Raw genomic sequence first — 24073 nt, forward strand, 5'->3', positions numbered from 1 at the left:
AGTTCCAAGTGCTACAATATTTACTTACGAATAAAATAAAAGATGATTGTAAATTTACAACCCAGTCCATCAAAGTGACAGATAATGATTATTTGTAGTATCTCTGCACACACACTCTCTCTCTCTCTCTCTGCCAACATTTCATGCTGGTTAAACACGGTTCTGATGTTACAAGTGATGTCTCTCTTATCGCTTCAAACGTTTGTTCTATTCGAACATAAGTGCCCTGCAAAGTGGACATCACAGGATATTCGGCCATCATTCCAGTTCGAAGCGAATGTATATGTTCAATTAAAAGTGCATTGAAGTGTGCAAGACGTGAATTTAAATTGTATTTATTTACAGAGGTATATGATGTCACACTTGTCTGTGTGTACAGACGTTGTTCAGCGCAAATCCGTGAATGAAAGTTCTGAAGTGAAGTAAACTTCAACAGATTTCTCCTGCTCAGGGAGTATGAGCATTGAAAACTGTGTAGAGACCATGTCAATGGGAACACAGTTCATGCACAGAGCTCACTTCTAATGCTCATTATCTGAATTAGTTGTGATAACAAAGAGAGACATGCTAAATGTGCAGAGAAGGGTCCGCGAGAACTGGAATTGAGAACCGCTGCCATCATTAAAGTCAGCATGAAATAATTTTTCAGATTCCTAGTCATATTGGACTTGATTTATTTAGTGTATAACATTTTGAATAAAATAAAGTTACCCTGCTCTTTCAACCACCTACTGTAGCTCTATTCTGCTATATAATTGACTTTTTTTTTTCAAAATCTAAATACCACCCTACATTTTTTTCTTATTTAATATCCAGTCAGATTTCAGAATGTAAAATATACTGGCATATATCTGCCATTTCTACATATCGGCACTGGCTATTGGCTAAATGGGTCAACCACTATTACAGAGGTTAAAAAATAATTACATTTTGATTAAAAAAGATAATGTTCCCTTGTATGTCATGCATGAGGTCAGTTTTGATTTCATGATAGAACACTTTCCATATGGAGGGTTTTCTCCAAATGGTGACTGGTAAATGACTTTTGGGTATGAAATCATGCATCAGACACACACATGCTGCAATTTTAGAGCTGACATTATCTATAGTCATTAAGTATGTCTTTATTTATTCAGATTGGGGCTAATTAGCATGGTGACTTCAGCACACAGCCTAATATGACATTTAAGACACAATAATAGCATGGCATCATTTCCCGTCTAGGCTCTCCTATCATAAGGCCGAACTAATTATCTCAGCTAAAATGTCCCTCTTGTGTGATTGAAAGCTTAAATACTTTGTCCACCCATGATATATCTCATCAACAAAAGCTTCTTTTGTACCATAAAAATACAGAACTCGCTTAATGTGATTTGTGTGACACGCTTGTTTGTGTGACACTCTTAATGCATTTTATTTATTTTCTTTCTATCTTCATTTGATTTAATCCATCTGATCGCACAGGCGCCTCACGCACACACAAACAACATTAGTTTTACTGTTGCCTGACATTTCAGCCATTCATCATCAAACTAAAATGCAGTCAACCAAACAAAAGTTACACTGTTTATTTTAAAAGGTTCACTGTAAAATCAGCGTGCAGCACCCAAACAAACAATTTTGCACATGGGAAGGATTTTACACGGATATTAGAGAATGAGTGCAGTATATGCAGTAGTCATGTTTAGGCTACATAATGAATAATAGTTAAGCAAACAAATGTTACAAATATGGCAAAAATGAAAACATTTGGATTTTTGTGGTATAAGACAGGCTCGTGAGCCTAATGCCATTTCAGTTTTGCTTAACATTTGTATGCTGTTTATAATAAATGCCACAATAGCCTAACTTGTGTTTTATTTTCTAGTTTAAAGGAGCTGTATGTAAGAAATCTATTTCAATTAATCATAAAATGGCCCTGATGTGTCACTAGACATTAAGAATCATGTTCATTTCAAATACTAATATCACTGACAACAGTAGTCCGGCCAGAATATTGTCATTTAAAAAGTGGACTTGCAGCCCTCAACTGATGTTGATGTTGTCATTTTGTGTTTTGGCCTGCCGCGCCACCCTCCACCTATCTACAATCATGAAGTCAGTAGTGTTTCGGGATCGGTGTTGCGAGGTTTGCTGTAACCTACCCTTACTCCAGTCGGATAAAAATGTCTAATGTTACTAAATCAAAAAGACCTCGTTATAATTCAGAAATTCGCCATGACAAAGTCCGAAATAAAACCAGAATTTGTATTGGAGATGCTTTTGAAAGATGGAGACGGCTGAAAATGGAGAAGAATTTGAACACAGACTCCAACGTTGCTAATTTTCTCCTGGACAGGTAAGATCCATCTATGCTTGGTTAACTTGTACTTGATGTCAATGGACATTTCATATATTCATGACAGTCGAACAAAGTTATGCATGTTTGTGCAAAGTAACATAACATTAGCTCACATGGACGTATGTTTCTCTGTCATTATGCTGAGACGCTGAGGAAAACAATTTGAAACGTAATTGAGACAGTAGCCTAATGTTACCTCAGTAAAAATGATTCGTCATTTGTTCTTCACGTATATCGTGGACTAAGTTACAAGTTGACCTGTATGACCATTGCTAATGTAATTTAGCTACTCTAACAATATTTTCTGATGGAACTGAAAACAACCCTGTGATAGCCATTGGTGATATTGAATTTGTCCCACGTTATAATTGCTGTGGCAAATGTTTCGTTTCTGCTGAATCCTGCAGCTTATCTGGCAACCTCGAGTCAGGGGGTAGGGGGAGGGGGTACACCGCTTTACAGTATTTTTATAGTGATTGCAGTACCAGTTTTGGCCACAATCCTACATACGGCTCCTTTAATATATAATTTTATACCTACTTATTTTTTATTCATGTTCTGTTCTGAATTCCCTTAAATTTAAACTATTTGTTGTAAAGTGAGGGGAACTAAATAAGCTGTTTATATTTACCAGTATTTTAAAATACATATGAATTACATAAATCAATGTAGCCAATGTAAATCAAGGTTAACAGGTGTTTTTGGAGAAAGATCAATTTCTCTTTCACGAGTTTACTTCCTCTTTTTGGTTGGGTGTCATAAACTCTAGAAGCGAGGCTTCTAAACCAGAGTGTTTTAAGGGCCGTGATATTTAAATGACGATTGCTTTCAGCCGCCACATTTATCTACGTGCAATCATTCGTACGATGAGATTGGCAGCATACAAATGTTTATTTGTCGTAAGTTGATTTGTGCGCATGGATCTGCACTCGTTTCTACGTTAGATTGATAAATGAGGCCCCTAGTCTCACATGTTCATCCTGGAAGACAGAAACCCTGCCATGAAAAGTTTGTTTTTCTTTCTAATAAAAACTCCCAAAAGAATAGTTCTCGTTCTCCCTCTCTCCAATCTCCAAAAATCCTCTCTGAATCCTTTGCTCTTGCTGATCTATGCAAACAACTGAATGTGGCAGAGCTAATGCTGAGAGAACATATTTAATTTATTAAAAAAAATTCTTTGTTTTATTCTATTTGTCTTATTACTACGAAACAACAACATACCCTAATGTGTTCTGGGACTGTATGCAGCCAATATCCACTTAGTCTATCTTTCTAATTGGCTTGTGCCAGGATATAGTGTCTGTGTTGGGCAAGTTCCCAATTTGTACCACAAATCTCTGGAGCGTGACTAACGAAATCCCTTAATTCAAACGTAGTGTTCCACCATTCCCTCAGGAACATAAAGAGGAAAGACGGAGAAAATCCTCTGACCCTAAGAAAACACAACGGCTCTTTTCTCTCATTAAACCACAGAAATTGACAGATGTAATTATTTCAGATACAGGGGGCCGACACAATCCTAACCTGGCTTCTGCAGCTGTCACCAAAACAAGATCAAATATTTAAAGAATATTCCAAATGACGCTTAAACAAATATATAAATTAAATGATAGACCATATCAACAATGATTAAAAAAATATATCACATGGACAGAAAAGTATGGTTGTATGTATTTTGACTAAGGACATACTGTCATTCATGACACTGCTTAAATGCGCTAACAAGTCATGTCATGCACATTCTCACAAAACGCATGCTAAGCATTTACTGTATTGCATACAAGTACCGTCTAATTATTTTTGTGCAAAATAATGTGAACCTGCATGTGTTTATTTCATGTATGTTAGAACGCCATTATTGTGTATTTCTGATAAATTAAACTCTCAAAAATATGTGCTTGTGTTATTTAATCATATATGATGTGTAATACATAATATATAATATAACCTATAATGTTTCATCCCCAGTTTCCAAAAAAAAAAAAAAAACAACTACCACAAATGTTAAAATATTATGTTAATGTCTTCAAATCTGAAATGCCTATTAATTACTCAGTAAGAAGTCTGGGCACTTCTCAAACTTTAATTTGCCTAATTAAGGAAGTTGAAGGGTCTGTTTAATACTAATTAAAATGTATATATGGGCATTATAACACTAAAGCCACACTAATGCTGTCTTCATATGCTATCGGAATTATTGTAAATACGAGTTTCCTAATCGGAAATTAGATGTGAATTAGGGCTGGGACAACGCGTCGAGGTCATCGATGACGTCGACGCAAAAAATACGTCGACGCAAAATATGCGCATCGATTCGTCGACCTGTTTTTATTTCTCTAAAAATACGTTTGCAAAACGTTTACCTTATGTGCGCTGAATATACGCGATGGCCGGATCAACATTCTGTCCAACGTTATATAACCAATCCAGGGGTTTTTCTGCATTGATCTTTTTTTTTGTCGGGTGTCAAAGCCTTATTTGATCGGTGAGTGACAGTGCGCGTACGAGAGAGAGCCCCGGCTGCGCGCGCACTCAGAGTCTTCAAACAACACAAGCGCTTCTTGCTCTCTCTCTCCCTTGTGCAAAATCAAAATCATTAAACACGATAGAAAAAAGGCGAAACACCAAAGTTTCACGCGCAGTTTCACTCACAGTCTTCAAACTACACGAGCGCTCTCTCTCTCTCTTCCCCCACCCCTCGTGAATATTAACCAAAATCATTAGACACGATAGTAAAAGGGCGGAACGCCTAAGTTTCACGTGGAGCAATCAGAGATTTTTTTTTCTCCATGACAGGCTGCTGGCTCCCACTGTTAAATTTTTTATTTTTATTTTGGAAAAGCACTCTCTGTATTAGCTTAAAGCCCTAAAGTTTACATTGGTTACTGTATTCTTTCAATTGCTCTAAACAAGTATTTTGGGTGAACTTTTTTATTGAATGCTAGACATCAAGTTGTTGTTATTTTCATCTGAAAGAATAACTTTTTTTCAGTAAGCTATGTGTTTTCAAGGCTTCAAGGTTTTATTGAATGCTATGCTCTATACAATTGCATTCTTAGTCAGTCTTTTATTTTGTAATTTTAAGAGTAATAAACATATATTGCAATGTTAAGGAATTCATGTTTTTTTTCATTCAGATATGTAAATCAACATGTATAAATTGTTAGTAGTCAATTAATGGGGAGATAATCGAAATCGAATCGGCCCGAAAAATTAATCGTTAGATTAATCGATGCATCGAAAAAATAATCGCTAGATTAATCGTTTAAAAAATAATCGTTTATCCCAGCCCTAATGTGAATGCCTCTCAAGTCGTATTTACTAATGGGAAATTCTGGTATAATTTTAAAACCAGAGTTTCCGAGTTGGGCGGGTCATACATTTTTAAACATGGTGGAGGGGATATCCATTGCTGCTGTCAATGATGTTCAACAACTACATCCCTTTGTCTTGACGCTAAAGTACTGTATTTATAGGCTACATAAAAATGATCATATGAAGCATATTGTAAATAGCACATGAAGGCAGCATAGGTGGCTTAAGTTCACCTAGAAAAAGAAAATTTGTATTTACTTTTGGTCTGTTCCTAAAAAAAAAAAAAGAGATCGTATGACTTTAAAAGCTTTGATAGAAGCTTTATAGTTTAATGGGACTTTTTGGCAGCCTGATTTCCAATAAAAAAAAATCTACACATGGTTCAAAGAAATTATGGTCAATAAATGATGACAGAACTTTCATTTTGGGTGAACTATGCCTTGCTAAACATATTTAAAGCACAAACTCTTTTCAAAAAGAACTTTTCCGTTCCTGTCTCTCACCTTCCATGACATAGACGAGGGAGCCCACATCCCCTTCTTTGATAATACAGCTGTTTTTGTCATAGTCCACTGGATACATACAGTCCACTATTTCCTGGATCTGAGACATCTCCAGATTCTTCATGAAGTCATTGTCCAGAATAGCTGACTTGATCAGTTCCTTTGACCTGTACAGTGCAGAAAAACATTGTTAAAAAGATCCATGTAATTTCTTTAACATAGTAAAGACAATGACTATGCCTGAAATAGAAACTCGCTGATTATTGCTCAGAATACACTAAATACTTTTCAAAAAATTATTTGTGAAACAAAATGCGTTATGCAACTATAACATGACCTTATGAATTCATTATGATTATGTGCAAATTTAATTATATGAATGGTGTCCACTTATCATTTTTAATCTTAACTTTTGGCAATTCAATCAAACTATGAGTAGAATTTTTTTTTAAACATCTGATACTATTAATATTATTAAGCATGGCTGGCAGTTTCATTCATCACATGAAATTGGAATTTAATGCAAACACATGCAATATAGGAAATAGCATCTAATGCAATATACTCGGTTGTACACATTTTGTAGTGTGTTATCCAGGTATTAACATTTGCACACTATACATATTATATAGAGAGTAGAGAGTAAGAGCTGAATGATATGGTAATCCAAAACATAGTCAATGTGAATCCAATGAATCCACAAGGAATGTGGGTTTAGAAAAAAAAAAGAGATTAAAGGAAGAGGATATTTCAAGATCTGAAAGTAAATACACAAAATCTGCTGGACGTCACAGCAAACAAAAATCAGACTAGCTGAAAAATTGGGTTTGCATTACAGACATACACAAAGCAGCTCCTCTGCTCTTGTTGTCCTGGACTTAAGCCAGTCTTCTGATTTAGTTGCTAAAACCCACAAATGCTCACCTATGAACCACACAGTGTTTACATTCCACAGACATGCTCCGCCGTGAGCAAAAACAGACCTTTATTTTTTTAAGGTGTCTGCAGTACTTTACGAAGAGCTTTTTTATTTGACACAGACACACGGACAGTCTCACCCTGGGGAAAATTTTTTTTTTACTTTAAGATATAAAAATAGAAAGAAATGAGACAACTTTTGACATGCATTATAACAAAATTAAAGACCAATAAAATAAAAGTTAATAACATGGCCATCAGAATGAGAGTCCAATCAGCTAATGAAAACATCACAATAATCCAAAAAATAAAAAAATCACACAACTCCAGTCCATCAGTTAACGTTTTGTCAATTGAAAAGCTGATTGTTTTTAGAAATAAATCCATCATTAAGCCATTTGAACTTTAAATGGTTGCTTCTGGCCAAAATACTAGTTTTCTATCTATAACAATACCTTCTCCAGTAAAAGAAAATAAATACAAATCCATCCCCTGTTCTCTCTGATCAAAATCAACAACATATTTGGTTAGAACTGTTTTAGACTATTTTCAATCGTAAATGGTGCTTGATCTGTGCATATTTCTCTCCTGATTCAGACAATTCAACATTTTAACTGCAGAAAGCAATATAATGGAGAAAGGACTCATATTTTAGCCAGATACAACAGTTTAATGTTAACTGATGGACTGGAGTCGTGTGGATTACTTGTGGATTATTGTGATGTTTTTATCAGCTGTTTGGACACTCATTCTGATGGCACCCATTCACTGCAGATGATTTATTGGTGAGCAAGTGATGTAATGCTACATTTATCCAAATCTGTTCAGACGAAGAAAAAAACTCATCAACATCTTGGATAGCCTAAGGGTGAGTACATTTTAATTTTTGGGTGAACTATTCCAATTATATTTAGGAAAATCAACTGGGATCTCAATATATAACATAGGTTATTTCACTGCAACAGCCTTACAGTATAAAAAGTGCATACTCAAATTCAGCTACAAATAGAATATAATTTGAATTGAGACAACATTTAAATCTACATTAATTTGTATTTATATTTTTATTTTTTATTTTTTTGAATGTCAAAACATAAAACGACATGCACACTAGACACAATAAATAAGCCACCAGAAGGTCCGTAAAGGTGTTTACATTCAGAGCAATTTCTGAGTAATCCCTCCAAGACTTGTGTGGTATTATTGTAAGGCGGTCTGTGTTCTAGAGGACACTCACTTTCTAGTGGAACAGTCAGGGAAGATGTTATGCATCCAGTAAAAGCAGAGAGATCACTGGCCTCATTTACAGCAGACAACCTCCGGATCATCCTGTAACCTTCCCAAACTCTGTTTGACTTAGAATTTTACTCACTGCCTTTTTCAGGAGGACATTCACATAACACAGGTCGACAGACTTTCTCCCTTAAAAGGACAAAGTATGCTAAGGATTAAACCAGAGTAAATCTGAGAAAGCTGTGGACATGGAGCTACAATGGCTGAACGTCTGTGAGAACATTTCTTATTAGTAGGCCTTTTATTTGTCTTGCAAGATTGAATATTATTTAAAATACTTGAAACTGGAGAATGAATTTTGCAACATCAACACTGTTACTGAACCGAAATGAATCACTTTCTCACATTATGCAGTGAAGAAGCCTGTGTACAGAATGAATAATCAATTCTCGAGCCAACCAATTCAGCACCACTGCTATGGACAGCACCTGGTAACATCGCACATAAGAAGGTTTACAGTATATTAAGCAACCTTCTAAGGTATAGTTCCGGGAACACCCCTAGAAATGGTACACCTTCAGTTAAGGCATACCTTTAGAGTCTTCGCAGTGTGCTAAGAGACAGCGTTATCGGGAAACACAGACCAGGGCCCGGTTCCCCAAAACGTTCTTATCGCTAAGTAGTTCTTAACCTATTCCTTAACCTCTCTCTTAACCTTATGGCACGGTTCCCGAAACGTTCGTATGCTAAGTATATCTTCTGTAAGTCATACTTTCGTAAGGTTGGTCTGGACCATTCGTAGCTCTCTCTTAGCGTTATTTGAGCTCATGACGCTACTGTCTAGCAGTCTTTAGAAACCAGCGCAGCGAAGTACAAGTCAAACTATGGTATGTTGACAATTTTGTGGCTCAACAATGATTTTCTGTTATTTTTCAAGACTCATAATAAATTATGTTCGCAATGGATACAGGCCTATTTATGAAGTTGACTTTATGTGGTTACAGAACTAATAAGGTGGTAATTAGCCTAGGCTTTTTCGTAATGTAATTAAAGCGAATTGGCAATCATTTTTTTGATAATTAAAATCTGGCAAACAATTTGGCTCTAAATGGCTAAGATCTTTAAATGGGTAAGCATGGTGGTGTCCAGTAAGCGACCAACTATGGCAGCGATCCAACGTGTTCTTGTATTGAATCAAAGACGGAGCCGGACTTGGAGCTGTTTAGTCCATGTCAGTTTTTTTATTCGGCAAAACTTAAGCCCTTTTGACATTTTGCCTGACGTGGCTATATTAAAAATAACTCAAAAAATAACTCATTGTGGAGCAGCTGGACCTTCCCAGACCTGCGCTGGCCAGGCTAACGCGGCGGAATTCTGCTTTAAGCCCTGAAGGCCAGCGCTACTTTTTTTTTTTTATTTTTTTTTTTGCTAAAGCGAGGGATACCCGGTTTGTCTTACCATCACAACATATCGTGTGAACATTACTGACCCTTTGATAATTTAATTTATAGTCTATATTTTACTGATAACTTAAACTATGTTAAAATAAATGTTACTGTAATAATTTGAGGAATGTTTCATTTGCATAGAACGTGTAGTCTTTCTTAACGCTGTATTGCACCTTCGCGTAAAGTGGAAAATCGATTCATGAGCAATCGATGCCAACTAATTCAGCACCCTGACTTTGGACAGCGCTCTTGTAACGTTGGACGTAAGAGGCAGCGTGCTAAGAAGCTTCCTAACGGACACTTCGGGGAACACACTTAGAAACATTAACAACTTTGGTAAGATATATCTTTCAATGTCTTCTTAGCGCGCTAAGAGTGAACGTTATCGGGGAACCGGGCCCTGTTTATTACTGTGAAGCTGCCTTGAAACAATCTGTATTGTATGAAGTCCTATATAAATAAAGGTGACTTGACTTGAATTAATTATGTTACTGGTGCGGAGAACTGTCCCAAGGTTCTGTATTGATTCACGTACTCTGGCCTCACTGAAAGATCATTCTGGCCTCATTGGAAAGACATCAGTAGCTCCGTGGTCATCTGTAGATGTGTGTGCTAATGAATAAATGGCCATATCTTCCTCTGTTTGTTCTATCAATTTTCTGGGCAGAATGCAAAAAACAGGAAGCAAAGTTTGACTGAAGATAACAGCTCATACTGCACATGACATGAGTGCATAATAACATGAGACAAATGAATGACAAAGTTGATTTATTTCTAGGCTGCAGAATGAAGCTGCAAATAATCTATCCTTTATTTTTATTTTTATTTTATTTATTTTTTTATGAAATCTGCGTTGCAGATATAAACATGTTGATGCCCTTTAAAAAAGCTGGCAGCTGGTTTGAGCTATTAGCTCCTGCTCAGGACCATCTTAAACCAGCTCATAACCAACTAAAGACCAGCTCAAACCAGATGCCATGCTTCAAAACACACCTAACCAGCATATTCTTCAACATGGGTGCTTATGCCTATAAATACTAAATGTTTTGTTGTGGCTTGCTTTAGCCATATTCTGACTCAGTGGAATAGAACAGAATCTTTATTTATATCCACACAACTGAAAAAATAGTTTCTGGCACTTTTGTACAAAGTCACAATAGAACAGCCTTGAACAATCAACCTGAATCAGTCTGGTTAAGTCTAAGTCTCAAGTTAGTCCACTACGCTGCCATATATGTATTTTCTATTTCGGTAATAGGTATACAAGTACTAAAACTAGAACTAAATCTAAAAAAGAGTGGTTTTGGTTATTGAAATAAAGCCAAAATAAACCATTTCTAACATTCATATTTTACAGGCTCATGGTTCACTCTTTCTGGAGATCCGACCTGCAACCTCGCAGCTTTAACCACTACACTAAGAAACAAGTTTTCAGAAACGTGTGATGAAATGTCATATTCAAAGGACAAAGGGTCCAGTGCAGACATTCCTAAGATATCGAATTCTCCCAACACATGAGCTTTCGAAGAGTAAAGCAATATTGATGCCAGTTTGTTCCCATCTGGCAGCCCAACACACGCTGTTATGAAAGCTTTTTTCTTTTAAATCTTCATAATAAATTCTTAAAGTGCTGTTCAGCTCAAGATGCAAGCAGAATAGAAGAAAAGACTCTGCTGTGATAGGGTTCAAAGGGTTTTTCTGTACAAAACAAGGTTACGTTGTAAATTAGTACAGTGTTGAGCTGTCAAATGTCAGATGCACAGCAGATGGGGGAGGCCATGCGGGTTAGAAACGGAAGAATGATGTTCCTCTGCTGCCAGACCAGTAGAAGCAAATTAATTTAGAAGTCTGTGTGTGTTCATGACAGCAGGCTGAAATGCAAAAATCCTTCACTTCCAGGGGAACTGTTTAGTCTGATTAGGTCCTCTGTTCTTGACAGTGTCTATTTCAATTAAAACGCAACATGACACACTACTGTTTGCCTAATAACAGCATGTAAATAGTGTTCGTGATCCACCTGCTGCATGATATCACACTGCTTTGATAAGCAAATTACCAGTCCGTTAAACAAAGCAGTTATTATAGTCTTTGGGTATTTCCCACATCAATGTTCCTAACTGCTCAGTACGGACATGCTATTCCTGGTTCAGATGTTTCCTTGTGGAAAATCAAACTTTCTTGGAACGTCATCAATGAGATGCTTCTGCAAATGTCAATGAATAGTATTTTGAACAGAATATAATGAATTTGCCTCTGTAAATTTTCAGATTTACAACAGACATCATAATGATTTCAAATGTGCAACCTGCGCAGCCCATGTTATTGCCTCCTTTTCAAGAATGTTACCATGGTAACCATTGCCAAAACACCATAGTTACTCCAGTTTAAAAAAACTGGGTTAAAATAACATATTTACTGTAGTTAGTATTTAAGTAAAAACTATGGTGATTTTTTATGGATGATGTTCTGAAGAACAACTGTTGAGTTCAGTTAAGTATACAGCATGCATTCTTTTCTTGTCTATATCTATGCAAAAAGCAGTATGTCAAATGAGTATACAGTGTCCAAATAAACAGTATGACACACTATGCAAATATTTGGTGTACTGAGGCATATTCTGAAGTAAAGCTTCTTGTCTCCTTGTAGGGATCCATCCATGTTACAGGCTTTAATCTAACCTTGGGTTCTGTGGGAATGGATCTTGTCAGATATAAAAGTTGAGAAGAAAAAAAAAAGATTACTGTGATCTGGTTGGCTTTTATTTAATTGCCAGAAAGTTGTTCCTCACTGTTAAACTGCTGTTGTTTCCTAGTGACATTTGTAAGCTACTTTATAGGTAATTAATTTATATTATCTATTTATAGAGCTTTATGAGGTATTTGATGACTTTAACTTTAATTCAACATTCAATTCGTCAAATAACATTCAACTTTTTAAAGAAAGCATAATGTGGTATGTGATGACTCTGTAGAAATTTGTAAAAATTTAAAGTGGTATTTAAATTAATAGTTTTAGGTATAGGCCTACTGAATGCTTTTATTGATGGTTTAGTATTGGATTACTTTAATGTCGTATTTAATCATTTCAATGTTAAATTTTTTTGAGTTAACCTACTTGGCACTCTTGGCGACGCTGGGCAGGGTCACGTGACTCAGCTGCTGGACGTTGGCTGGTTCGGCGCTGATCGCCTGGCGTTTGGTGCGCTGATGCTCCTGCAGCTCCGAGCGGCTCTGGACCTGTTGGGTCGCCGGGCGGATCACGGAGCGGTACTTATCGAGTTCGTTTTGCAGTTTCTGAATGAGTTCGTCTTTCTGATCCAGTTCGAGCTCCAGTTCGTCAATGAGCGCGTCTCTCTGTCTCAGTTCTTCGATTTTCTCCTGAAGAGCGTACTGGAGGTCGCGTAAAGTCCCCATCATCATCCCTTCTGAACCGAATAAACCTCCCAGAACTGCACTTTTAGTAACTTTACTGAGAGGAAAAAAAATACTGTGCACTAAACCAGCGTCTATTCTACTCTAAAATGACCTACAAATCTACAAAAACGAGAAGAACCCTTGGGGGAAAAGGTCTCTCAGTGTAGGCTATTTGTGTTAAAAGAGGAAAGGAAAGAATCGGCACTCAATCCCTCTGAGCAGCAGAAATCCTCAGCCCTGACAGGAGCGTATCCGTGTGAAGCTGAGCGCGCGTCGCTCGAGGGCAGTGACGTGATGAATGAATGGAGCTCGAGACTCGCACGGAACGCTCGCGCGGGTCTCAGAAGAGCGCGGGATTCCTGGACAGTCAGTATTACGCATCTTCAGCTATGTACACGTGGTAACCGTCAGCTTTTTAGGCAAAAACTTTACAGTAATGTAGAACTATAAAATATCTTAAACTATTTTTTTTTGTAGCATTTGTTTCTTGCTAATTGGTTTTCAAACAATAAAACCTGGAGATGTGAGGTCATAAAAGTCATAAATTCCAAACTTTAAAACAAAACTCAGCTATAATGAAGACTTTTCTGGGTTTTAAGACAAGGTCGGGCAAGTTGTCACATAGGCTACTTTTCATACGTTGGCATAATAATAGAATGTATAAAATACCATTTCTGTTGGCAAAAGAATGGTTTGATATTTCTCTGTTACCACCACAGACACCTTGTTGTAGACCTTACTGTTTTCAAAAAGCCTATAGGTTATTTTATGGCAGGTTTCCATTGTGACAACTAAAAATAAAGGTTCTTTATTGGAATCTGTGGTCCATAACATTTCTTCCATGGCATCGCTGTGGACACCCACTTTTGTAACCTTTATTTTTAAGATGTTGTGTCTTAATCTTGGGCTTTAATGATAGGAATTGATCAAATGCTATTACTTGCCGTATGAGTCTACACAGATATTGCTTTGAAAACTAAACCTACCTGAGAAATATTCATTCATTGGAATAAAATGTTAGCCCTAGTCACCTCTAATATTTATCCTGTCTCCACTGAGGAGAGCCTAGCTTATAGAGATGCATCAATTTATAGAAGGATATACGGCGCCCTCTGGTGGCAGACAATGAAAGACACACAGGAACAATGAAAAGATCCGAGGGCTAGTGATTTTTATAATAATAATAAATAATAATAATAATAATAAAACCTTATTTATATAGCACCATTTTTAAACAAAAAAAGTTACAGACTGTAACTTTAATATATAAATTATGTGATAATAATACTCTCTGAAGAAACAGCAGACTGATCCAACAGTCCAAGCAACGTCCAAGGAACGGTTCAAGTACTGTTGTGCATCTAATCTGGATGCCTTTTTTGGTTCTGCACTGCAGTGTTCTCTTTGCAAGCTTTAGCTGATTAATAAACTAAAAACTGATGAGGACAGAGCTTAAAGAGACACAAAGACAGTAAGAGCAGGTGAGCATGAGTGAAACAATCCCTCATCTTTGCTATCTGAAACCACTAGTGAAAAGATCCCAAAGGCCCACGACAGCACCCAGATGTCTATCATTCTTTGGATAGTTAAAGAAGTCAAAAATAACACACAAAGAACAATTCATCTAAACAATGCCTGAAAATAACAATCAAGGAATGCAAGATTCGTTCATTTTGCTGCTCGTTTCCATCTCTTTTTTCACTGTCACTGTCCTTGAAAGGACCTCTCTCAGAAAAACAGGCTTTAAATTTCACCTCTATAAACTCTTCCTGCAGGGTTCTTCCTCTGTCGATCGATGGAAAGAGGATCTGTTGTAACATGACTAGTGTGGCAGTCCCTTTTCCGCCACAGACTCACATCTGCCGCCATTTTGTCTCTTTGGGACCCTTACAAGTGCACCAGCTTCTTTTTTTTTAGATGACACCAAGATCTCATTTCAAATCATGAGGAGACAAACTCTCCACTATTCCTTAATTAAATTACCGTTCACTGGGAATTCTCCTCTGAAAATACATGTTAAGCTTAAGGAAGTGTCATTAACTCGTATTGTGGATTAAAAATTGGGATGCAGCACTTCTCCATCACTAACAAGGTGCTAAAAGTAGGATTCTCATTGCAATTATTGTCATTAGTGGAAAAACTCAGATGATGCATCACAGGGCAAAGTTTGTTTATCAGCATATGGTCTCAGCGCTCATTAAGCTGCAAACAGCTTTTATCCCTCGGCTTCATCCATAATTAAATCATTAAGGTAGGAGTCATTAGGCCAGTACATCTGTCTTCATACTACCTTCACACTAGATACATAACTGCACATACTATGCTCCAAGGGTGAGCATTCCTAAAAATGCAATTATGAAGACTATTAGGTTCTTTTGGTTATTAGTGATGTGAAGGCCCTTAAAGGGTTAGTTCACCCAAAAATCAAAATTATGTCATTAATAACTCACCCTCATGTCGTTCCAAACCCGTGAGACCACCGTTCATCTACGGAGCACAGTTTAAGATATTTTTTTAATTAGTCCGAGAGCTCTCAGTCCCTCCATTGAAACTGTGTGAACGGTCTACTGTCCATGTCCAGAAAGGTAAGAAAAACATCATCAAAGTAGTCCATGTGACATCAGAGGGTCAGTTAGAATTTTTTGAAGCATCAAAAATACATTTTGGTCCAAAAATAGCAAAAACTACGACTTTATTCAGCATTGTCTTCTCTTCCATGTCTGTTGTGAGCGTGTTAACTGCAGTGTAGTGATATCCGGTTCGAGATCATTCGATGTAACCGGATCTTCTTGAACCAGTTCACCAAATCGAACTGAATCGTTTGAAATGGTTAGCGTCTCCAATAAGCATTAATCCACAAATGACTTAAGCTGTTAACTTTTTTAATGTGGCTGACACTCCCTCTGAGTTAAAACAAACCAATATCCCAGAGTAATTCATTTACTCAAACAGTACACTAACTGAACTGCTGTGAAGAGAGAACTGAAGATGAACACCGAGCCGAGCCAGATAACGAACAAAAGATTGACTCCTTCTCGAGTCAAGAACTGTTTCTGTCAGACTCGTCCAATTAGAGAACCTAGGAGCTGATGATACTGCGCATGTGTGATTCAGCGTGAAGCAGACCGACACACAGAGCATCTGAACTGAACTGATTCTTTTGGTGATTGATTCTGAACTGATTCTGTGCTAATATTATGAGCGCGGGTAAACCGAAGGCTTGAATCAAGGGCAATCATCGCAAATTACATCATTGCGTCTAGTGCAAAAGAACCTCTGAACCGTTTTCTTCAACCGGTTTATTGAATCGAACTGTCCTAAAGAACTACTGGTGATCCGAAAACAGATGCAACCGGTTCTTGACTCGAGAACGAGTCAATCTTTTGTTCGTTATCTGGCTCGGTTTGGTGTTCATCTTCAGTTCTCTCTTCACAGCAGTTCAAAATGTATTTTCGATGCTTCAAAAAATTCTAACTGACCCTCTGATGTCACATGGACTACTTTGATGATGTTTTTCTTACGTTTCTGGACATGGACAGTATACCGTACACACAGTTTCAATGGAGGAACTGAGAGCTCTCGGACTAAATCTAAAAATATCTTAAACTGTGTTCCGTAGATGAACGGTGGTCTCACGGGTTTGGAACGACATGAGGGTAAGTTATTAATTACATAATTTAGATTTTTGGGTGAACTAACCCTTTAAGTAATGGAGGAAAACAACAATAGCAGAGCTTCTGCCCTCTTGTGGGCATTGCTACATGCAAATCAAAAGTGAGGTGATGCTGATATGTTTTCCACAGTCTTTTGAGATTCAGCCTAAACACAATTTGAAACTTGGAAAACAAGGATTATAGACTGAGCCTGTGGTGGCATTTAACTCATGCAAATACGCTGAGTGCTAAGCTGTATACAGAAATACAGATGCATTTTATGTGTGTGTGTTAGGTGTAAGCATTTTTCCAAATAATTTTGCCAAAAGCAATAAGCAAAGTCTTAAACTTATAATTTGCAACCCTTAGAAAGTTCAGTCAAATCCTCTACAAAGATGCTCAGAGAATGGGATGGATAGGGCTGATGGGAGGGGAAGCATATGGTCAAACAAAGCACTTTCTAATGGCGTATTAAATATCCTGAGACAGGCTCTTGGGCGCTACACGTTCAAACCCTAAAAGCCGATAATGCATGAAGCTTCCTGTATTCAGAGCCCTCTGGGAGCGGATGGTGATGATGCTTAGATCAATGATACACTCTATATCCCTCACCTCTTCCTCTCTCTGAAGTTTCAGAAAGATGCTCTGTCATCATGAGTTTCTTCATTCATGTCCTGAATCCTCAACCTCAAATACACTTAATGATCTACAGATAGAATCAAATCAAATAATGTCAAAGAAAGTGCAAACTATTCAAAGTTATGACTCAAGACTTGTGTAAAGCCATGAAGCATTAATTGCATATGTTAAATACTTGCACTCTCACCTGTCAGATTTGGCAACTCTCCTAAAGATTTGGTTTGATAAATCCTGGTGCGTTTGCGGTTCGGCTGATATTCCCTGCGCGCGGTGTGTCCGTGGTCCGATCTGCGCGCTCGGTAAAACGGACTGACATTTGTGAAGCTTTCTCTTCAGCTCGTGAATTTCGTCTTCCCGCTCCAGCAAACGTCTTTCCAGATCTCGTATCCTCTCCTCCTTCAGCATTAAAATCTTGGCAAAGTCTTCCTCTAGGTCACTCATTCTGAGGTAGTAAAACAACTTTAGTCCCGTTATAATCAACCAGGCGCGCTCTCAAACTGTATCACGCGCCCAGACGAGCTCTGGTTGTGAAGCTCCAGTGTAAAACAGCTGATCTATCCTCGTGTTTGCAGCTGGAAACGGGAGTCGGCGTCGGTCCCGCTATCGGACACTTCTGTCCCAAACATCCCCGTCCAAATGAACACACCATACCCTATACAGATTGTCTCCTCATACACGGGGTCTTCAGAATAGGCGGAGTTTAACTTTTTTGCTTGGGGGGGGGGGGGGGGGGGCATCGGAAACTGTAGCCTATATTCTACATACTACTAGGTGCGTTTACACTGACATTTTAAAGCGACGAGGCTGTTTAAATGCACTTACAGTACACTAGAATGGCAGCAGTGTGAAATGTGATGTCAAACGCGCACTGATTGATATGACAACTTGCTGTGTCCGATACATGAACGAACCATTCTTCGAAAGAATCAGATTCACTTTAATGAATCGTATCTTTTCAATGAATTGGTTGCACATTCTCTTCAATTTGAATTTAATCTGTCCGGGCAGTTCCCAACTCACTGAGCGAGAAACGGCTTATTATTACTATAATTATTATTATTTTAACATTCTCGATTTGTAGACTCAGATGAGTGAGCTGATTTAGACTGAACCAATGATTTGACCATAGACTGTAAAAGGATTTGACAGAGGGCGGAGCGATGTTAGCTATGAGAACACATGCAAAAACAGTTGTTTTTAAAAATAACATTTTAAGTGCAAACCCTTTTAGTTTAGAGAATAATTTTAGTATTGTTTGAATTTAGGCTATGAAAAGGCAAATTTGATTTGTATTTATACAAAGCAATTCATGGCTGCAACAAAATGAACTAGAACAAGTTAAACCAATACAGTAAAATTACACAATCACAGTGAAATCTTTGTAAAAAAGAAAAAGAAAAAAAGAAAAGAAAAAAAAGAATAGGCCTATCATAAACAACACTGTGAATTTAGTAGGCCTATGCCACATCGGAATGGCACGGAACGACGTTATGACGTAAAGACTGATTAATTTTTCTTTGAAACGAACTGTTCGGAAGGACCGATTCACTGAAATGAACCAAACTTTCCATCGTTACGTAATAATGTGTAAAAATAAAAATAAAAAATGTGCTTGGCAGTTTATGACAACTAGATTAACCATTTTGCATTTAATGACTTATACGATGAACTAAAGACTAGATGTTTTGAGGGGTAAGACTACATTTTGAGCAACATGACATTAGCAACTGATAATGTAGGAAACCGCATAATTAATTGCATGAATGTAGAAAATAAATCACAGCTTGTTCAAAAGAATGATAAACTGGTTTTATGATGTGTATAAATGACTAGATGATGTGGAGGTTGTACTAGTTTTGAGAATTTCATTTCTGATTTGAGAAATGCACCAAAGTGACTGATGTCAAACTGAAATGTCAAAGAGAAGTAGGATGGACTGAGGAGAACAAGTCTGAAGTGGCAGTTCAAAAGGAGGCATGTAGGCTAATGCATGTATCTTCTTTAAAACTGTAAATACATAATAGCTGAGATAACTACACAATTATACGGAAAATATCATTTTAATAAAATATGAAATAATGAGTTGCATTTTTATCTCTTTCGGTTAATAAAGAGGTAAGTCATTTTCAGCTATTGAAGAACGCAGTAAAATTCATAAAATGAGAGCGGTTTTAGCTTTGTAACGGATCGAGGAGATCAGGATGTCTATGCAGTGTTGAATTTGTTTTTCATTTCTTTCAGCGTGTATGTTGTTCGACATTGCAGCGTGCTGATGAGTATCGCTCTTCGGTTAATAAAGAGTTAAGTCATTTTCAAGTCTGTTTATCACACTGATGTCTGTCAAGCTGTAGTGCAACTCAATTTTTGTGTTTTGTTCTGTATAGGCAGCAAAAACCTGGGATCTGCATTTGCCCTGTCAAGTCCGGAGAGTGTTTTTACTGTTTAATGAATTAAATTGTAATAAAAGTTTTTAAATGGACTTCTGTGTGTTGTCATAATTTACATGACATCTAATAATCAGTAATATAACTGTGCACATTTTTTTTTTGCATACAAGCCTTTATATTTCATTTTTTAAGCATGTAACAGATTGTAGTTAGTTATATGTTGTGTATATATGCGTATATGTGATTAGAAAAACTACCGTAATCAATTATACTGCATAGTAACTTTACAGTATTTTAAAATACAGTGCAAAAACATGAACTGTAATTAATTTTACAGTATAAATATACAGTACAGTAAGTTATTATACAGTATGTTGTGTACTGTAGTCAGATTTACAGTAATATTACCGTGGAATAAAATACAGAAGCTTGCTGGCTATTTGTTGCCAGTAAGTTACTGTTGATTTTACGTTAAATATTTTACAGTGTGTGCAATTATCTTATTTTTGATCTAATCACTAATTATTTATTTTTATTATTTTATGTTATCATTATCAGTTAAGCAGGATTCAAAATCTGTGTGATCACAGAGATATGATAGGGGCTCATTTTCTGGCACTCCTGCTGTGTGAATGATGACACAGTGATTAGCAGAGGACTGCTGTGCACCTGAGGGACTGATTGGATTACAAGCGGGCTGGGGTGGGGCTGGTGGGTGGTGCTGGTGCAGACATTACTCATCCTATTCCTGTTAGACAGTCTCTCTCTCCCTCTCTCTCAGTGAAACCCAATCGGATGTCTCTGAGCTCCAGGACCAGAGGACGTTCTGTCAATCATTGATCATTTCTGCCGCTTTGCTCTGGATACAGTCAGTAAGAAGACACGGTCAATATGGCAGACTTTTTTCAAGAGTTCAGTGATCATTTATTATTGGTGGTGCTTACTAAGGCATTCAGTACTATTATTACTGCTCATATATAAATGCGATAGACAAGAATGATACCTTAATTCATCTAGTTTAGTGAGGAGACATGTGCCTCTACTTATCTATGTGACCAGACATCAATTTCGAAAAAAATGTGCAAAGAAATTGCCATAGACTTACATTGTAGTAAGTCCCTGCAATATTAGAATATCATATGTTCATACAGTAGTGCAGAATTTTTGTTTAATTAAATTTACTATTTTTTTTAATTTATTAATTGTGCTGTATTAACAGAGTCGCAGCATACAAATGGCATTGCGAGTTATTCTATGCTATTAATCACTAACTTTAGAGCCATAAAATTCTCTCAAGTTGTGAAAATGACTAAATAAGGGTATTATGCAGACTCCAGTTGAAAGCAAGACACAATTCATGTTAAGTGAAAGAGAAAAATGAACTGGAGAGATTTTGGATGAATACTTGAGAGGATGAAAGCAGCTGGAGTTACCCAAAATAGTTTAGAATAAAAATTAAATCCCTAAAGACCTTAAAGGCTTTATATTTACTATTGCCATCAGTTGCTATGGTTACAGGCACGACTCAAGGCTATAAAAGCGGATTTATTTCTGTTATCTTTCCATATAGACCAATCCAATTTTGTACGTACAGTACAACTGTTAGTAAATACAGCCGTACAGAATACAGTACCTTGGCAATGGATTAGCAAACAGTCCAGAATCAAGAAGACAAATAAGGACAACTCATATTTTCTCAAGAGAATGTGAAAATGGTTTGATTAAGACCACCGTGTCATATGCTCCCTGTGCTGATTTATTTATTATGCAAACATTTCTGTTTTAAATTGGGACGGTTGAGATGGTTGGGACGCCCTTCTCAGCGGCTTCCAGATACATCCTTACAAAACAAAGCTTGAGAAATGTCACAATATAGCAGTCGGCTCAGAGCCTGTGTGAGAGAGTCAAACTCACGCTAATTACCATTTCTCTGTCTGCTTACATTTTATACTGTCACTTCACACGGTCTGCGCTCACATTCTTTAAATGAGGAGATTCAGGTTGATATAAACTGAACTGACTCCTGCTTTCATTTCACTCTGTGTGTGTTATTCTCCGTTTCTCACACTGTTGTCTCCCCTCAGGTTAGGCATGTTATATTTTTAGAGAAGTGTTTTTACACGCCGTTCTCAAAGGGGGGATTATTTTCACTTACTCAGGTATCTTGTAGAGGCATCTTATTAGACCTCATTCTTTGTGGAAAATAGTGATGGGACGACATCCAGTTGACAAATTCAAATGGGCTGATTATCTCTTCTCTCTCTTAGAACTGTATTGTTTTTATTTCATGGACTTCGATTTAAACTGACTGTCTTTTAGTACCAAGCTGTTCCCCCACTCTTTTTTAGCCTTTTAGGAAAATAATTTACACTGTATTTAGTGTGAACAACCAGATCTTTGACTAATATCTGACCCATTCATTTACTCTCAGTGCTGTCATTGTCATCAACACGCAGGAACAAAGCCAAAAGATCTTCTGCTATGTCAGACCATCAGATTTCTTCTCAGACTGCCCACATCTGGTGGAATTTATGGGTCTCAGCTTTGGAGTCCTTTCCCTGTCTCAGATATGGCCATTCCTTTTTGACCTGTTGCTCAAGAGCCCAACAAAAAGCTTCTATGATGGTAACCAGACGGACTGTGCTGTTGTTCCTTTTTTTATCTCAGGTCAAGCCCAGTTAAATCCAAATGTCTTCTCACTAGACTGGGTAGCTATATTGGAATTTTTTAAAATGGACAATGGGAATGGAGACCAAGATAGATAGATAGATAGATAGATAGATAGATAGATAGATAGATAGATAGATAGATAGATAGATAGATAGATAGATAGATAGATAGATAGATAGATAGATAGATAGATAGATAGATAGAAAGAAAGAAATGTAGCTGTGGCAACTTTGTCAATTTAAGGCCAGGCTATAGTGTATGTGGTGCAAAGTGATGCGTATGCGTAAACGTGTGTGAGTGGAGTGTATCAGACCTTACATGGTGCGGCAGTGTTCTATAACTCCGGGGCAGGACACTCTTCCTGGCAGGAACCTAAAGACAGCAAACAGAGCCCCCTACTTCAGCGACAGAGCAGCACAGACAACAGTCACAATCCTTCCTCAGATAACCTGATCTAATTGTAGCTGCAGTGGAAAAAGTGAATATCAGTCTACATCGCTTAACCTTCCTGTGTGTGGGTGCTCCGATGTTTAGGCTGAATGTGTGTGTGTGTGTCTGTGTGTGTGTGTGTGTGTGTGTGTGTCTATCACTCAAATGGGAAAGGAATCGTCAGAGAAAGGTCAGCAGGCAGATGTCTACTAAGCAGACAGAGGCGGGAAGGCTGGCAGGGAACATAAGTTGCTTGTGTATTTTTTAGGGGTGGAAAAACATGTCAAAGTTAAAGAAGGCTCAATCCTTACTGAGGACATCCTGCACAGCCACTGGAATCATTGGATAAGGCCTGTTTAATCACAAACTCTATTTTCTTTATAACTCTATTACTTTTTGTGAAGACTAAAGGAAGCACTTTCATGCATACATGAGGGTTAAGATGCAAACATTTGTATCTTATATTGTTGTTAAAGTGGATATAAATCTTATATAGTTGTTAAAGCTTTTATTGAACTAGGAGCATTCTTTTAATATCACAAATAAATGCATGTATACAGTAGTAGTAGTTTCTTTAACAGTTATATAGGGTTAAGAACAATGTATAAATGTTATGGTAGTCTCCAAACAACAAATGGGTTGAGATTTTTCAAGTCTGTTTGATATAATAAAGATACTGTACATTTCACAAGTCATTAAGCAAAAACAGCAAAAGCACTAGGACATTTTTGTTTTGTAAGGGAACATAACATTTGCTGATTCTCCATTATTTTTGTGGTATTATCATCTGCAGTAAATCAACGTAAAGGCTGAGGTTGGCAGTGTTGAAACTTGTTTAAAAATGAATACATTCAGATGGAATTTGGGTAAACCGGTCCAAAGCAGACTTTTCAAATCATATATTCCTAAAGGAGCGAGTTCAAGTTTAGGAATCACATGTTATTTTCTTAAGAGTTTATGTTCTGGACAATGTCCCTCCACAGTGTGAGTCCTCAAACTGATTGGACTCTTGCGTGTATTTCAGCTGGACTTGACCTGTATACCAGCATGCTGTTCTGGAGATGCCTACATCGGTATTTATTCTAAATATATACAGTATATATATTCTAAAAATAATTACACAT

General features: G+C 37.2%; 1 protein-coding gene across 4 annotated transcripts in view; it reads right to left on the reverse strand.

The window, feature by feature from the left end:
- The window catches only part of LOC132110461 (cGMP-dependent protein kinase 1-like), an 86939-nt gene that overhangs the window by 50314 nt on the left and 12552 nt on the right, over window positions 1-24073 (reverse strand). The window contains exons 1-3 of one of the 4 annotated variants that reach the window (XM_059517088.1): window positions 17651-17781; window positions 17437-17530; window positions 6160-6326 (exon numbers count right to left, since the gene is read on the reverse strand). In XM_059517088.1, coding sequence (XP_059373071.1) covers window positions 6160-6283 — 124 coding nt within the window. In that variant the 5' untranslated portion in view covers window positions 6284-6326; window positions 17437-17530; window positions 17651-17781. Of the gene's footprint in view, window positions 1-6159; window positions 6327-12872; window positions 13661-17436; window positions 17531-17650; window positions 18128-24073 lie in introns of those variants that run through there. The other 3 variants (XM_059517087.1, XM_059517086.1, XM_059517089.1) reach the window with 3 other exon arrangements.

Source organism: Carassius carassius, chromosome 30, assembly GCF_963082965.1.
Source record: "Carassius carassius chromosome 30, fCarCar2.1, whole genome shotgun sequence".
NCBI lineage: Eukaryota > Metazoa > Chordata > Actinopteri > Cypriniformes > Cyprinidae > Carassius > Carassius carassius.